The sequence below is a fragment of the Thermobia domestica genome, chromosome 11, assembly GCF_964235325.1.
Source record: "Thermobia domestica chromosome 11, izTheDome1.hap1.1, whole genome shotgun sequence".
NCBI classification, from domain to species: Eukaryota; Metazoa; Arthropoda; class Insecta; order Zygentoma; family Lepismatidae; genus Thermobia; species Thermobia domestica.
The window spans coordinates 79446474-79464929 of record NC_137464.1 but is presented as its reverse complement, the minus strand read 5'-3'; the positions used below and the strand labels follow the sequence as shown (position 1 = coordinate 79464929).

General features: G+C 34.3%; 1 protein-coding gene across 7 annotated transcripts in view; it reads right to left on the bottom strand.

Annotated features, from left to right (window-relative positions):
* The window catches only part of LOC145664209 (cyclin-A2-like), a 246270-nt gene that overhangs the window by 20950 nt on the left and 206864 nt on the right, over positions 1-18456 (bottom strand). For 6 of the 7 annotated variants that reach the window (XM_081730658.1, XM_081730657.1, XM_081730662.1 and 3 more), the window contains exons 2-4: positions 15653-15897; positions 12785-13013; positions 11933-12051 (exon numbers count right to left, since the gene is read on the bottom strand). In XM_081730658.1, coding sequence (XP_081586784.1) covers positions 11933-12051; positions 12785-13013; positions 15653-15808 — 504 coding nt within the window. In that variant the 5' untranslated portion in view covers positions 15809-15897. The remainder of the gene's footprint in view (positions 1-11932; positions 12052-12784; positions 13014-15652; positions 15898-18456) is intronic. The other variant, XM_081730660.1, reaches the window with a different exon arrangement.

Genomic DNA, 18456 nt, shown 5'->3' with positions numbered 1-18456 from the left:
CCGAGATGTTACTTCAGAGCTGATGGGACATATAGGCATGCGCATTCTTCTGAGGATTATTTGAACTACTTCCACAGTGAATACTAGATAGCTAGTTTTTCACTGAGTGGTGTTAGGCACATAAACCACATTTTTACATTAAACCGAACATTTCAATTTTTGGTGCATGGCACGGATTTTATATTAAGTCTACAATTGTAGAAAAACAAAAATAATATTCTTAGGTAATAGCAATAATGGTATATCAAATTTGTATTTTTATTTATTTATTTATTTTTTCAAAGTTGGGGAAGAAAAGTTGTCTCCTGGAAATCCTACAGAGGAATATCCTACAGACAAATGTGTCACAACGCGGCTGAAAACTGAAATCAGTGAAGCTCCGATATGAAAGCAGGACCCACATTGCTTTGTGGTCTTGTTTGCTGAAATATACTTGCAAAAACATTTGGAAAAATGCTTCAGCAATGATACCTTACTAAGCGCAATGGTACTATGTATTTACCAGCACAGAGTTTACTTTTCCTTTAGATGTTCATGCATGTTTCAAGAAACATTTTTGAAGTGTAACAGAGGCCCTATTAAGGAATAGAAAAAAAAAACACTTAAAAATCAATAGCCATTTTATTAATTGCTGAAAGGATTGTAAACCAATAATTCATTTAAATGTTTCACGATCTAGATTCAACTTCTGTTTAATCGTAATACCGGAATATGACCAAACTGTGTCGTAAGCAAAAGGGGGCGCGGGAGGTTTTGTATACTGCTGTTCTGTTGTTTTTAAAATCAACTAATGTTGCGTGTATTTAAGTGTATGTGTTTATTATGTAATCTATTGAAACCAAATAATTAGACGCATTAAATGACATGTCTAAACTATAGTTCTATGAAGTTTAGAAAATAGCCTATTTCTGAGTTCACTTTTAAAATCAAGGACGTGCAAACGCTTCCGGTAGGAAATCGCATTTTACAGGGTCATAGCAAGTAGAAAGATAGAGGAAGGAAATTGTTAATTCAATGCAGAAACATTCAACACATTATTGCTTACACACCAGAATTAGTTAGAATAAATTACTACCGGTTTAATTAAATTGCCACAGATTTTGTACATGAAACTTTTGTCTCCGCGTGTTAATACAGTAGTGCGATCTTGCAAAAATCACAATTTCTAACGAAATTTTATTAGTTTGGAATTTCACATGTGGCTATATAAGACATAGTTGTACGGCTTAACGTTGGGTCCGAACTCGAGGCGCACTCACCAGGGTTTAAAATTGGTACTCCTTTATCAAAGGCAAAAACGCTAAGCACATTTATTGATTAATTATGCCACTTGGGAGCTCTGCTGACGAAATTATTCCTGTTAATTCTACATTGACATGATACTATATACAGGTATAATAAAGTGTAATAATTATCAAGGTATGTTTCATACTTGCAGAAATATTGATTACCACAGAGCTCTCACAATTTTATACAGGGACCTCAGGGACGAAAGCATTAAGCTCATATATACAGGGCCGGATCTATGAAATATTGCGCCCGGGACAAAGACGTTTTCTGGCGCCCCCTTCTTCCCAAATCTAAATACCTTATGTTAGGGATTGGAAATCTTAGATTAAAATATATATTTTAAAAAGTTTAAATCATTTGTCATCTTTCTCCCTTTTATAAGCTTTACTGAAATTTGTCCGCATATGAGCTTCAAACCAATTACGAAGCGTACCCAAAAGTTACAAAGTGGGAAGTATTAAAAGAACACTGCAAAAGACATTTTCTCATTTAGTCGAAACACAACTGATACATTATGCAATGTTTACGTTTTATTTAAATTAAATATTTATGATATTTATTAAAACAGATTTTGAAACCGGTTCTTTTGTTGAAGCTCATTTATTTCGAAAATAATTTGCTATACTGAAAACAAAATTCAAGATTTTCCTCGTAAGAAATCCACAAAAGACATAGTTGTAGAAGATGCAACTTTGTTATTTACATCAATTAGAAGTTATTGTGAAATCTCCCACATATTTTAACGCAAAGTAATATTAGTGTTGTTTTTTTTTTTAAAAAAAAAACACAAGCTATATAGAAATATTTGTCTATAAATATGGATCCTTAACTTGACAACCTGTAGCTGCTTCTGTCGCCTCTGAAAATTCTTCCTTGGCTTACTTTATGATTCCTCCTCTGTGTGTATATTGGCTTTTCAGTTGCATGCTTGGCTTCATTATGTGCGGGCCTTCCACCTTTATGTAGATAATTGTGTATATTGGCTTTTCTCATATGTATATTGGCTTTTCCTTGCATCTGTATATTGGATTCACTCTGTGAGCCTTCCACCTGTGTGTAGACAATTCTTATACGTTTCACATCCGTGCTCCGGGGCTCCGGCATCCACATAAATAATCTTGTGCGTTCGGCGCGCCCACAAGATTTTTAGTTTGAACCAGTTTCTCTTGCGTTTAAGTCAACCATGTTACCGACTAAGCTAGGGCAGCCCCAACTTATCTTTATACTAACGGTATATTTTACTTCATCAAAGCACAAATCTTTATCACAGTGTTCGTAAAAAATTTTAACTAAAAATAAATCAATAAAATTTCGAAACTTCCCTGAAAACATATAGGCTAACACGTCCCACCATTGATATGCACCCACATAAATTTCGGAAAGTCGGCGCCGTTGTTCAAATTTATTCATATGTAGCAATAAATATAGAAAACAACTACTTCCATTTATAGACTAATATCTAAAAATAACGACATTCTATATAATTCCCTTCTCGTTTTGTAATGTGCGCTCACAATTTTTTTCTGGCTTTCTTTTCTGCAGTCCGCAATAATATTTTCATAAGACTGGTTGAGCATTGTGTTCTCTATAGTATCATATAATAAGTGAATTATCAATAGTGCATAAAGTTTTTTTATTAACATAGAACAAAATGAACAATTAAAATAATATTTTTCAGTGCAAATAGTCAAAGCATCCAAAAATAAGAATAACCTGAGGCCAAGGTTGTGTGAACTGGAAAATAAACTTTCCCATAACAAGCTATAGCGTAACACCTAGCTGACCTCGATAGGTGCATCGGTGATCTCACAATTGTTTGCAGGAAAAGTTAAAAACACAATATCTGGTGATGTTCTGGTGGACAAATACACGGATTTTCCAAAACTGAATGGAAAAACAAAAATAACCAATAACCTTTATATTTGTATACATAACAATAATATTTATTAGGAAACTATTTTTTGACTGGTCTAAGATTCAAAAATATAGTGCCAACTAGTTGTAACAAACAAGAACATTTACGAGTATAAAAAGACAGATTTTATAAACCAAGCATACACTCTTTTGGGATCATTTCAACGATCATTCATTCGGCTTCCACTATTTCGGATTCACTTCGTTCCATTCAGAGCTTCAACATGAAGTCTCTGAGTAGCTGTCGTCAGGACATTAAGTATAAACTCAGAAAGAAAGTATAACTAAAGTATGGTATAATATGACAAGTCAAAATTATTTATTAGCAATTTACATGTTTTTGTAGTTATTGTATGCTTCTTTCTTTTCGTGTTTTATTTGAGTATTTGACTTATGTGTAATTGTTTATTTTATTCTGAATATTAATTAATTACATTGTGCAATCTTATTATTTTTATTTCAATCTCTTTTATTTTACTATCTGTCACATCTGAATGAAATGTCATGGATCATTTGGGTAATGGTCTCCATGTGACAGGCGATACACTATAACTCTAATCCCACTATTGTGGTATACTTTACCCTTTACAAGAATCAATTTTATCTTTTTTTATATATGTTATGGCTTTCCCGGCGAACATAGAAGTGATACATGACATTTTCTTTTTTCATTCAGATACATTTAATGACAGATAATGTATATACTATCATAGGTTAGCATTAAACATTCCGTTATCCATGTATAACGAAATACTTTTTTCTCACTTATGACCTCATTAGTCAAGGCTATGTATATTTTGTTAATTTAGAAATTATTATTTTAATTTTTGGTAATTGAAAATTTGCCTTTGACTACTATTTGCTTTAAATCCGTATATTTTATTGAAATTGCATTACACAGTGGTTTTAAATTTTTATGTGTGTGCATATTTTCTGTTGCGCTTGTTTTGCCAAGCTTTATTCCTAGAGAATTTAATGCACCAGATTTAGTTGTTAATACTAGTATAACCTTTAGTACTGTGTCCTGTCTTGTTTATTTGTCTGTTTGGGTTCTGATTTTGGCCACATCAGCCCATTTTGTGTTGTGAGGTGACACGAGCTGGTATCGTGTGTTTTCTCTGTCTTTCTTTTTGTGTTACTATTTCTCTAAGCATCCCCATTCCGTACCATTGTTTAAACATTTTTTGTTGTATAAAACCCATTAAGGTTCATAGTGGCGAGTCTGTTTTCCGCCCTTATGCATGCATTATATGTTACATAAAATATCTCCGACAGGGAGCATGAGATAATTCAGGTATTTCTGTACATTTTCGAGTCTGATGGTATCAGTAAAACAAGCTCGAACGATATACCTTATCTCCCAGTAAGTATACACTAGTTATGTTTGATTCAAAGTGTATAGGATATTTCAGATGTAGCTGTACCTTTACGAGTCCGATGACTAGAGTCATCAAAATAAACTCGTCCAGCATACCTTATACCCGGATGTCGATTCAGACATGATTCTGTTCTATGGGGTTCTGTTTATGTTGATAAATGCTTAAAGAAATATTCAGTATTAAAGGTCTATACACATATAGTTCTTAGTTATTGGAAATCTGTCTCCGTTACGAGACTTATAATTAATATGTTATTTAAGGTCATATTTTTACTATTTTCACCACTGCATTAACATTTCAGTATTTTATTTCAAATTTCCTTGAGGTCATGATGCTGTTTTTTCACTAAATTATTCTGATTATTTAGTCATTTACTTGCACATTTTTATTTATGCTTAAATAATTTTATGTTGGTTTATCACTAAACTTACGTTTTATTCATTTTTCACCAGTTTGAAGGTTACTGTCAGATATTTAGTACTTTTATTATTACAATTACCTTGTGATACTCTTTAATGCTAACCTACATTAATATTATGTCATATACCCCTTAGGCTCTTGGTGATGGTCTTAGTTCAGAATTTAATTATTTTTGTTCGGCGGGTTGAGGGCGCCGAATTTTGCTACCTAACCCTCACCGATGCCATCTTGCTCCAAGGAAATGTGGAACAAGCAACTATTTCGTTTTCAAAAAATAATTAAATTTTGAACCCTTCTGTGTTGTCTTAATCTTTATTCTTTCGGGATTAGATTATAATTACCACCCCCTTACTTTTTCTTAATAGGCAATAATGTGAAAAGCTAATAGATATATTTTGTACAAAAACATCGAATTACTTAATTTTTCGGTCATAATTTTGATTTGAATCTAGCTTTGTGTTTGTTTCATATGGTTTCTTGTCCACAACCTGCAACACTATTAAACTTCATTTTCTTTTACCTCAAACTTCCGCCTACGTCTCTCGTTTTCGTTCTGCAATAGCTGAATTCATCTTTCATACTCTCAACATTTGTTTCCCGTATTCCAGACAAATTCGGTCATTAAGTCATTTTCAACTTCATCCTATTTATTTCCCAATAGGTATTTTCCTAGAATAATCAGCTCCAAACCACGTACAGTACTTCATTTTTCCGCTTGACAAAATTCGAGTTGAAACATACATTCTATATGCGTCGTTTTTGGGGAGTTCGACGTCACAGACGATTGTATTTGAATTTCCTCTTTTGTCAGTGGGATAATATTTTTTACAATAACCCACGGTAAGATATTCCTGAAATTGAGGCCACAGGAATATTTCACCGCCAATGTTGGTCTTTTTTGAGGGTGGAAGGCTAACGTTCGATATTCTGTTCACCTAATCATTCTTGTACCATAGCGCAAGGCAAGATATTCCTGAATTGAGGGCGCGGGAATGTTTCGCCGCTTTTTTTAGTCTACTTAGTGGGAGGGTAGGCTAACAGTTAATGCTCAAATAATCAAGACAGAATATAAGCAAATTTTAATATTCTAGGACCTACCTTAAGCATCAAATTCCATCTATTACATAGATCAAAATGCGTCACATCACTAACACAAATCACCACATGCACTCACTAACACGGTTTACGCACAAGATTTTTGAACGATAACTTGCAGACACCACATCAGAACCCGTAAGAATCATAACTAACAATATTCACACACACAATTCTAACCGATCTGTCATACACAACATCACAAGATACTTTCAATTTCCGAAACCTAAAGTTTTCCGCTACCGTTTTTATCAAGACATTCCATCTCATAACGGTTGGTGTGCCATCGTTTCTTTTCTGGGTCATTAACCATAAATAAACAAACACACTTGCTATGCAATCTCTTTCTATTACCTAATGTTTGCAGAAAAAAAGGTTTTTACCAACGTAAATTCACTTTTTTTTTTTTGGCTATTGTTTGCTTTACCATACTTTGCAGTCCGAAATAGTTTTATTTTCAATACATATACATATCTCAGACTAATTCCAGTCCGATGACAAAAAGAGAAGAAAAATACATTTTTTTCTTTTTTTTCAACACATAAATCTAAAACTAATGCAATCCTTTTCTTTTCAATATGCACCTGCTTCGAGATCCCATAGATGTCATTTCCAGATGCCAGCTTATTCTCCAGCCTACCAGTAGTGGGACCACCTTCCTCAGAGATGCTCCATTTCCGGATGCCATTTCCAGCATCTCCACGACTGAGTTCGAGATGTTCCTGAGCCACCCTTCACCTGCACGATGCTATCTCCAGTTTCCGTCTCGTCACGATGCAGCGAGAACCTGTTCCTGTTCCCGGCTGCATGGCACCTCCAAGAGTTTCTTTTTCAGTTCCAGACGTTCGAGAGACAATGGATCCAGCAGCTTCCAGCATTCCCGATTCTTCTTTTTGGAGTCAGCCACAAGGTGGACTGAGACAATATGGATTTCTGCCATGAACCAGCTCATCCTAAAGCAGAAGCTCCAGATGGTTCCAGCAGCGGCCTGACACCCCGACCACATGTATTTTTTGGGTGACCTTCATCAGGTGTGGACAGACGCTGATCCACTGCTGCACCACGGACCACATCTTCCCGTCAGTGCTTCGCCAAGCTTCGACGCACCAACTCTCAGTGCATAAAGTTTTTTTTTTTTTTTTTTTTTTAAATTATTGATGCGGACATTTTCAGTAGCCGCTCATTAATTCCCAGAGGGGGATTATCATATAATAAGTGAATTATCAATAGTGCATAAAGTTTTTTTATTAACATAGAACAAAATGAACAATTAAAATAATATTTTTCAGTGCAAATAGTCAAAGCATCCAAAAATAAGAATAACCTGAGGCCAAGGTTGTGTGAACTGGAAAATAAACTTTCCCATAACAAGCTATAGCGTAACACCTAGCTGACCTCGATAGGTGCATCGGTGATCTCACAATTGTTTGCAGGAAAAGTTAAAAACACAATATCTGGTGATGTTCTGGTGGACAAATACACGGATTTTCCAAAACTGAATGGAAAAACAAAAATAACCAATAACCTTTATATTTGTATACATAACAATAATATTTATTAGGAAACTATTTTTTGACTGGTCTAAGATTCAAAAATATAGTGCCAACTAGTTGTAACAAACAAGAACATTTACGAGTATAAAAAGACAGATTTTATAAACCAAGCATACACTCTTTTGGGATCATTTCAACGATCATTCATTCGGCTTCCACTATTTCGGATTCACTTCGTTCCATTCAGAGCTTCAACATGAAGTCTCTGAGTAGCTGTCGTCAGGACATTAAGTATAAACTCAGAAAGAAAGTATAACTAAAGTATGGTATAATATGACAAGTCAAAATTATTTATTAGCAATTTACATGTTTTTGTAGTTATTGTATGCTTCTTTCTTTTCGTGTTTTATTTGAGTATTTGACTTATGTGTAATTGTTTATTTTATTCTGAATATTAATTAATTACATTGTGCAATCTTATTATTTTTATTTCAATCTCTTTTATTTTACTATCTGTCACATCTGAATGAAATGTCATGGATCATTTGGGTAATGGTCTCCATGTGACAGGCGATACACTATAACTCTAATCCCACTATTGTGGTATACTTTACCCTTTACAAGAATCAATTTTATCTTTTTTTATATATGTTAATAGCTAATGTTGCCAAATCTGAGAGCCTTTCGTGTCCCATGGTTGGGAGTGAGTATGTTTTAATGCGTCTTAGTTTGCTCAAACTTCTTTCGCAAGAAGTCACACTGCATGGAAGGGTAAAAAAATTCTAAGAGCCACTGAGACGTTTGAATAAACACTTTCCAGGTCATTTCCTAAGTTAAGTTAAATTAAGTAAGTTAAGTAAGTTAAATTAAGCTGAAGTCTTACTTACTTCCTTGAGCCTGTTCTACTAAAGAGTTCTTCCCGTAAGAGGTCAAGAATTCTGAAGAAAGATTGTCTAAGGCGATTCTCTTCAGTAAGGTATCTCCTCTCCCTTCTCTCCTGATATTCTCGTCTTCTTCGAGATACATTTTCTTTGAACTGATCCTCCACTTCTTTCAAATTATCAATAACCTTGGCTTCCGACAGCCATATGTCGAATCCTTGATTCCTGAACCTGGAGATCGTGTTCAAAAGGGCTGGTGATAAATCAAGAGACCTTTGCAAAGACAAATCCTTATTCTGTATATTTTTTTGTTCACTAGATTTATTTCATGCAAAACAGTCCCAAAATACAAAATTGTTTACAAATTTCAGATCTTTGAATAATTTCATTTTGTATCAGCAAGTTTTTTTTTTTTTTTCCGCAACTGATTTGATTTCTCAGTTAGAGGAAGTAGGTATAATTTCATCAAATGCTACAAGAATATTTTCCAGTTCCGACTTCAGAGCTGTCACTGCTTCTGAGTTTGTTTCATCCTGAGTTCGAAGTACCTTTGAGAATGATTTTCACATTTTTAAACATATCGTGCCTTATTGTCAATGAAATTTAAAAAAAAAAAAATGTACACTTTCTGAACTATGCTAAACAGGTTTTTAGCTTCTGGTCCTGATTCCGATGCATATACTCCAAGATTCAAGGAATGTACTATGCATGACAAACAGCGCAAGGTTGTTTAACCATTGTTTTCTTGCCTGAACTTCACGATATTTTCCAGCCATATTTGCACCATCGTTGTAAGACTGTTGTGCTAAATTCATTCTGCTAAATTGAGATCATTTTTCTGTATCTGTTATACAATATTTTTCGCCAAATCTTCGCCAGTTTTCGCACGCACTTCAATGAAATAAACAATCTTTAAACCCAGAACTTACTTATTTTAACATGGTACTAGAAGACGAACATGTAATTTGCTTGGAATCAGAACATAACTTACAGGAAAGCAAAGGAGAGCATTTTCACTTTTTGAATACCAGAACCGCTTGGTTTTCTTCCAGTTTGGAAGAACTTTGTACCACATGTGGTGAGTTAATCACTTTCCTTCTCTGGTTGTACTACAAGAAAAGTCTATGTTGTCTGGATTCAATATCGAAACCATGAAATTTTGTACAGAATAGCACCTTTCTTTGTATGATATTTCGCTTGTCCAAATAGGATCTTCAAAGCACATATCCAGTTTTTTCTCGCGTCTTGGACTTGTAATTTCTTGTTCTGGTAGTTGTCAATGTGCAGCAACTGCAAAAACAGTGTGCTCCTCTGGTTCAGAAGAGCAGTCACTATTATTAATAGAAAGCAATTCAGGAATCTGTCTTCATATGTTGCAATACTTTGAACTGTTGAAGACTGTCATTTTCAGATTTTTTTCATATTTTTGAAAGAGGAATCATCGAAGCTGTGAGGATCATCCTTTTCGTCTAACCGCTTCATTGCCATTTCATATATCTTATTTTCTTCTTCTCTTAGTTCCCTTTTGTTCTATTCTCGTTGCCAGAGAATTTCTTTTTTCCAGACATCGAAGCCATTTCGCACAGTATGCTCTTTAAATCAAAGAGAGAGACCCTAGTTTTATAACAGTTTTGGTTAAGAAAAGCAACGGAAAGACAAACAGAATCGTGCGCCTCAAACCTAGAAATATTATACTCTAGCTATGGAGTAATTTTGTTTCATATTTCGTTTCCATCTTCTACAACAATTATAATATTGTCAGATTACTGACAAATTATCGGGAATTATAAACTGTTTTACCCAAAGTAATTTGAGTCTTATGATCTTGAAGCTTTGCTGGCGTCTACTATTAATCCAATGTTCTCGGGATTGCTGCCAGAGTGAGTGTTGCTGTATGGTAACGAAAGCTCAGCACAGCAACACTCACTCTGGCAGCAATCCCGAGAACATTGGATTAATAATTTGAGTCTTACCTCAGTTGTCTCCAATCTTCAGAAAATACCTAGAGGTAAATGTCATGTTTCGATTGATTTTCTATAATTTTCACATTCCTTTCTTAATTGTGAAATGTTATCGTATAAAACGTTTATATATTAAAATGTACTTTTAAAAAATATGTTTAGCACATTCACCTATCTTTATAATCTTCATTCAATAAAAATAGAATCGATTGCATTTGGCAAAATTTAATTATCACGCATATAAAACTAATACCAACCAATTAAGAAAGGAAAAATGTCTTTTCGGGACATTTCATAAGACCTTTGATTTATTATTGGCCTGACAAAGTGTAAATTCATTGAAGTAATTTTAGAGAACAAAATTAATAAACGGAAACATGTCTGTATTCCTCTTATTTGACTTGTGTGGTTCTAGGTATCGATAGGTTCTAGGTATCGATGCGATATTTTCTCTGCTCTTTTCAATAAAGTTAGAATGAAATACGGTATTTTAAAAGGAGATCGCGGTGAATGTTAATATGTGCATCTCAGGTTATTCTGTGTATCCTCATCTTACATAGCCTCAATATTGGTAGCAGACGTAAGGTACAAATAATGCCAAACATATCAGTCCAAAAACTAACACATATTATTATTATTACTATTATTACATTATTATAATATTTGAAAATTATAAATATAGTTTTGTAATAAATATTTAAATAGTTGTGAACTTGATTCTAATTCTAATAACTGACGTTTACAAAGTGTAGAAAGAGGACTTTTAGTATGTCTTCCTGTTGCAAAACATAACGCTACGCTACTGAATATATTTCTATCTACCTAATTCTTCGCTTTTGTTGCATGTTAATTTAAATTCACATGCTTATGTTCTTAATTCGTATTATAATTTTTACATAGAGTGCTATTCACAACACTAGAAGTAAGTTTAGATGCAGGTTTTGAAACAAGATTATCAAATTTTAACGATACAACTTATATATTCACTCGCATAGCCATACGCCTTTTCGATAGATAAAAAGTAAATATGAAATTAGAGCATTGCCAGAACGAACTTAAAAAGAATAGAAAGATGGAGCGGGAAGGATAACTGATTGTTCCTCGATGTAAATCCTTTTATCCGCACCTTCTTTCCTCGCAAAAATCTCAAAATATCATCTCTCTATGATTTATGGTTCCCGAGGTATGGCTCCTTAAATCTCCCGAAATCGGAACAATTTTTTAGCCAATATTTCGGGAACGGTAAGAGTGACGCGAAAACTTCCATCACTTTCTCAGATAGTTTTTGATGTTCTATCGAATGGAGGGCTCAAAATTGAAAAAAAAAAATCGCAAATAACACACACACACAATATTATATATATATATATATATATATATATATATATATATATATATATATATACAGAGAGAGAAAATTTAGTAACGAACTTTTTAAGTTCGTTGAAAATCCTCAAAGTACTCTTACTTAAATTGAAGCATAAGGCACTTGTACTTACGGTAGCATATTCAGGAATGAAATAAATATCTTCAACCTTCTCTTTTTCTTCCACTGACTTGGTCGGACATGAAGATTCACCTGTACAAGAAGAGAACTTCCAATCTATTGAGCTCAATGCTTAAAGAACAATACGAACAATATTTACAATAATATTAGTGATGATACAGATGTGCAATATCACTGAAAAGCTTTTAATACGTAGTTATGAAATCAAATATCAGTAATATCAATTATCTTAATGTCTGACCGATAGTACAACCTGTTTCATTCACAATTTCGTTCTATTTATTTTTAAGAAAAAAATTGTAATATTTCCTAGAACAGTTCGTATATATCGATTTTAATACACACACAAATACGTAAATCATTCATCCATACGAAGAATGACGTAAATGCCTAGACTCAAGCTAGACTAACAGACTAACTTTATTACCAAAATCGAAGGAATCTGGTTTTAGTGTTCATAATGTATAACAAATGAATACTTTCCGCAATCAATAGTTCTCAAGCTATGATTGATTTAGTTTTCCGGGCTTAGGATGTTTCGATGCCTCTGAGATTGAATTAAGTATGACTGAAGTACAAACTCCTGACTGAGATTAAGTCATTTTTTAAAATCGTATACTAAAATACATACTAAGACATCTTTTCTGACCGTTGTTGATTTGAGCTTAGAGTCCCGCTCAGCATTATCCGTGTTTTTTATTTGGCGAAGTTATGTATGTAATATGTGCTTCGAGTGACATACAGAATACTTAACACAGCAGAACTCCATCCTTCAGGATTATTTTTAAATGCCATTTTCTCTCTTTTGAATGTTTAATATCTTGATAATTACTAAGAAACTTACCTGCAGCTGAAAATAGCACATTATCCTCTTTAGAATTTTTCCGTTTTGCTTCTGGCAAAATACTTTCAGATTCCAAGCGACGTTTTCTTCTTATTGGTCCCAATTCTGGTTTAGGAACAACTGCTTTTTTGAGATTATCTGTTTCAGGTTTCTTGAAGGAAACACCAAGTTTAGATTTAGAAGTTTCTGCACATGTGATGGTGTTATTGAGAGTAGAAAATGCGTGTCTCTGTTGAAAGAAAACCACACGACAATTAAATAAGTGAATATCGTTTCACAGTGTGAAACAGACTTCCAAATTGGGAATTCAATACTCAAACTTGAAGTACTGAATTTATAAGTACTGGTCGTAATAGAGTAATAAGATCAGAGATAGAATGTGTTTCTCGGACACTGAATCCATATCAAAAAGCCATTACTGGCTATCCCTTACTGATTTTGTTTTATGGCAATAAAAGTTGAAACCAAAAGGATTATTTCGATCACTTCCGGTCTGAACAGAGAGCTAAGGGAGAAGATAGAGCTTACTCTTGAGACACTGAATTTATATGGGGAAAAAAGCTGTTTCTTGATATCTTTTATCGTACTTGTTTCGGTAATCAATATTGAAACCGGAAATAATAGTAAATTTGAATTACTTCCGGTTTCGAAAGTATTGTGAATAGCCATATATTGCCTTGGGACACTGAATCGTTTACAACATACAACTTCTCTCTATCTCTTTCAGTTTTCGTTCCATGGTAATAAACGTTGAAACCGAAAATAACAGTAAATTAAAACTACATAAGCTTTAAGTAGTGTGTTATGAATATTCATGATATGTTGTCTTGAGACGCTAAAATTGTTTGCAAGAAACGTTTCTTGCTATCTGTTACCATTTACATTCTATGACGATAAACATTGAAACTGGAAATGACTCATTTGGACCACTTCTGGTGTGAATAGCGAGTTCATGGAGAAGATGGAATCTGTATCCTTGGGATGCTGAATCGATTTTTAAAAAATCGATATCTTTTACAGTTTTGGCTTTAATATCTGTTGACGCACAGATGGACCGACAAAGCCGTTCTATAAGACCTCCGACAATTATGCATAACATATTTTGGAAGTCTAATACTTATCTATTATTACAAACCATATAGTGCCGTAAGTTAAAGAAAACGAAACAAAATTATTTGCAACATATGGATAATTCTGTAATTCTGCTAGCGTTGCAAATTCAATAGTTTTTATTACTTTTTTAAGTAATAGTCTCGCTAATTTGCAAGACATTGAAAATTAGGTTTATTGTTGCTATCTTTCGGGAAGGTATGACAGATATAATGGAGATTCCTATGTGCTTTTCTTAACCTATAAAGGAACACGAGATTTTCTTTGGAAAAGAACCCCGCACAATCTTTATGGAAATTGGATTTCGGTGGAATTGCTTGAAACCGTGATATGTTGTAGATATTGTGATCCTGAGAAAAAGTCTTAATGGACACAACCACCAATCACTAACCGTATGATCACTACAGGGCCACTTTTGAAAACAGTCGAGTATAACGATGTTCTGGATTTCGGTGAAAATAAATGAAACTGTGATATGTTGCAGATCTGCTCATCGTGAGAAAAGTCTTAATGAGAACAACTATCAATTACTGACAGTTTGGCCACTACAGGTCCAGATTTTTTAAAAGAGCCGAGTATACCGATATTTTGGATTTTGTGGAAATGAATGAAACTGTTATGTTATAGATGTCGTGATCCTGAGAGAAATTGTGGCTACCGAGCAACGGTAGGTCAGTTGGTAGAGAATTTGTTTACGTTTGGAAGATTCAACCCGAGTCGGTCATCCTGTCTAGAGTTCTCCGGGGATGTTATCTATGCTTAAATGGTGTTGGCCGCTACTCTCCCTATCCCTTTTCCGGGTTGTGGGATAGGATGAGAAAATCTGCTTTTTCTGATTTCATACAATTCCACCAAAATTCCAGAATATCGTTACGTTCTGCTGTTTTCAAAAATAATCAAAAATAATACTCAATATTGACGGAAACATTTTAGCCTCCATAAAGTACTTAACTAAGGAATTATCGAAAGGTAATTCGTATCTTTCTAGGAAATGAAAATCGCAACGTGTTCTCTTTACAAAGGGTAGAGTGAAGAACGGGATGGAAGTTCCTCTTTAAATTTCAAAATACGGGCCTACAGAAGGTTGTTCGGTTTATATTGAACATAATTAGAAAATCCACTTCTATCACATGACGCTAGAACGAAACGTCTGCTATCGTGAGCAGTAGTGTTTGAAGTTCTCCTTTTTGTTGGTTTGTTTCTTGATCCACAGTCGATAATTGTACGGTGTGGTCCCCAGTCAGGTAAGGATCCATGTGGACAAGGCTTTAAGTCATGAGTTTTTATCAGGAAATGAAGAAAGAGTAAAGAAGAAATTCATGTCATTCTGTTTCAAGATGTTCCCGTAAAGAGCCCTGATTCCAATCCAGTGGATTTCTTCGCCTTTGGATTATTGAAAACACTTCTCCAATCGACTTCGCACACTGTTGCTGGTTCCTGAAAACCTTGCAAGGAGGAATAGGATCGAATTCCCTTGCCCATGTTTCAGAGTTTGCTCCAATGGAAACTGATGTCTGACAGTCCATGGTGCTAGGGGGTCTAACAGAACATCATGTGAGGTAGCAGCGAGGTTTCTCGTAAGGTAAACATCATTCAAAATTGGCCCAATATAAACCGAATAACCTTCTGCATGTTAATGCTATTAGAAGTTATAGGAATTTAAGTGAAACGTCGATTTCTATAACACTCAAAGATACAAAGGACTTCTAAGTCTGAGAAACCCTGATATGAAACAAAAGACAAAATCTTACTTCTTACCTCTTTCTCTGGTCTAGCGTTTGACTGTCTCCGTAGCTCTGCAGCTTTGTTTGTATGGGGTAAAGCACTACCAATTGTATTGCGCTGCTTCTTGTAACTTCTGCTAATAATGCTCTTCCTGGTGTTCTTTGGAGCAATGTTCTCTTTGTCATCCATTGTGAACAGGTGTTTTTGCCCTTTTTGACCTTCAAACTATGTGTTTCCCTTTGCCCCTTGCATCCATTAAATATTGATGATAGGAAAATCTACAATAAGGAAACATTACACCTGAAGTAGTTACATAAAACTATAAAATAAGTCTGCTTACTAACATTAAGAACAAGTATAGGTATTAAAAATTTTGTATGCATTGAGTTTCTAGCTGAATTAGGACCATTAACTTGGCTCTCATCCTAAATTTATTGAAATAAAACTAACTATAATTTTCCATTTATTATGGCTATGTCCTGCAGCGTACTATCTGGAGTCATATTATACTTACATTGTCTGGTATCATTACTGGATTGAATGTAAGGATGTTCTTGCGTCATCTCGAAACCAATCATTCTAACGGATTTAGCTGAGAAAAGAATTGATTCATTGCAGATTTCCAAATGAAGCACTGAAAGTGAATCCTTATTACCCGATGAAAATCTCGGTTCATGGTGGCATTGATCATAAAGACGTTTGAGAGATTTTTTCGATTTTCCGACTTCCTTTGGGTCTACATCCTACACCGAACGTTTGGCATGGCCTTTCCTTCTAATTGTACACCACAAGCTGAGATACATTTTGTTGCTTTTCCTACTGTTGTATTATTTGCTCCTCGGTTGTCAATGCTCCAAAGTTGATAACCTTGCGTCCTTGTTATTTCCCAAATCATGAAGACTTTCCACGGTTCTGCTATTAGACAATATGAACTAAATATCAACAGTAGGCCTACTCTTCCATTAAAGAAAATAAGAAAATAATAAATAAAAGTTGTGCAGAATAAGTTGCGAAGTGTTAGACACATATGCCATACCTTAGGGATTGGATGAACAATATCGGAATTATACATTGCCTCATAGTTACCTGTTACGAATTTATTTCTTTTAAAATCACACAGCTTAGTCCACTTCCACGTGAAGACTTACACGATAAGAAGAAGTAGGATGTCATTATTCAACAAACTCTGTCTTTGGCCAGGGTAAGAGAGGAAAAGGACACAGACGTACTTCTTTAGGAAGTTACAGTAAAATTGCCATGAAAACTCCAGCTAAGGAAAAAAGTCATGAATAATTTTCCATCAGTGGATAACTTCATCATTGTTAACCATTTGGTTGCATTAATCGGAAGTTGCACGTGGAATGTCTTCATGGAGTTAAAAAGAGCTGTTCAAGTGCTCGCGCGAGATTATAAACTTTTTAACATTGGTAACTGAGGGGCAAATATTAATACAATAGTAGCAGTAGCAACGAAATTCATCTCCGCTTGTTGTGGTGTCCAATTATAGGAAAAGGCCATGTCAGACGTTCGGTATAGGATGTAGACCAAAAAAAAGTCGGAAAACCGAAAATCTCTCTTACACGTCCTTATGTTCAATACCTCAAAAACCGAGGTTTTCATCGAATATGTTAAAAAGGTTCACTTTGAGCGCTGCACTTGGAAATTGCAATGGATCAATACCAATCAGTAAATCCGTTTCTCTACGGTTGTTTACAACTTATGTGTTCGATTGCAGCGTGTGGATGTTTTGCAACAATTTCTGTGCAATTTTCTGTGGATTAATTGGTGGCGATACTTGTATGAATAGCTTCAGGAAAATATTTAGAATACTTATTCCACCAATGCCAAGAAAGTGATTATGACAATCAAAATTCATGAAAATATGAATTTCTTCTGAAAAATTGAAAATTATGTAGCGTAAAAGAAAATTTATATTATTCGTGTGGTCGAAAAATTCACAGGTATGTAGCATAAAAATTGAAAAGTGGGTAATGCGTGTATGTAGTGCGCAAGTGAAGTAAAGGTTGGAAGTTGCGTAATTGTGTGTGCAGTGTAAAACTAGAAGTTCGGAAAATTTCTATCTTCTTAGCTTTAGAAATTCCTGTTAAATTTGTTCGGAAAATCTATATATATAAAAGAGAACGCACAAATCCTTTGTGAACTCATCACGCTAATACGGCTGAACCAATTTCTTTCATTTTTGGGGGGTTATTAGGATTTGGACCCTAGATGGTTTTTATCATATCACTTTAATTTTTAATTACCAGTGTCTTGAGATAATTGACCATTCAAGTGTCCATACGTACAAATCCTTTGTTATTAGTTCATCATAGGTAAAAATAAACGTATTTATATGCAACCCGCATGACCATGTGACTCGGCGGGTTAACATAAATGACAGGCGATATAATGTTAACATTTACTGGAATCTACTATGGTTTTTATCATATCACTTGAAAGCGAAAAAGTAAAAATTATCTAATTAACAAGGTTTATTGCGTTCCGGGGTGACCGCAGCGAAGCGGGGTGAACGCTGCTAGTACATGTATAAATTTAGATTGAAATTAAGAAAAATATTTAGCATCCATATTGAATTCGACCAAATAGATAGAATGACAACTTTCATTTCACTTTATTTAGTATAGTTATGAAACAGACAGACATATTCCTAATGTTCGCAAAACGTAAAATAAATCGCAAAAGCCTTTTAAATGTCATTCACTGAAAACAAAGATTTTCAAGTTATCATTTCTTTTTACTGTCAATAACGTAATTATCTTTTAATGTATCCAGATGAAACATACTTCAAACTAAAACAAATTTAACAATTAGAGAAA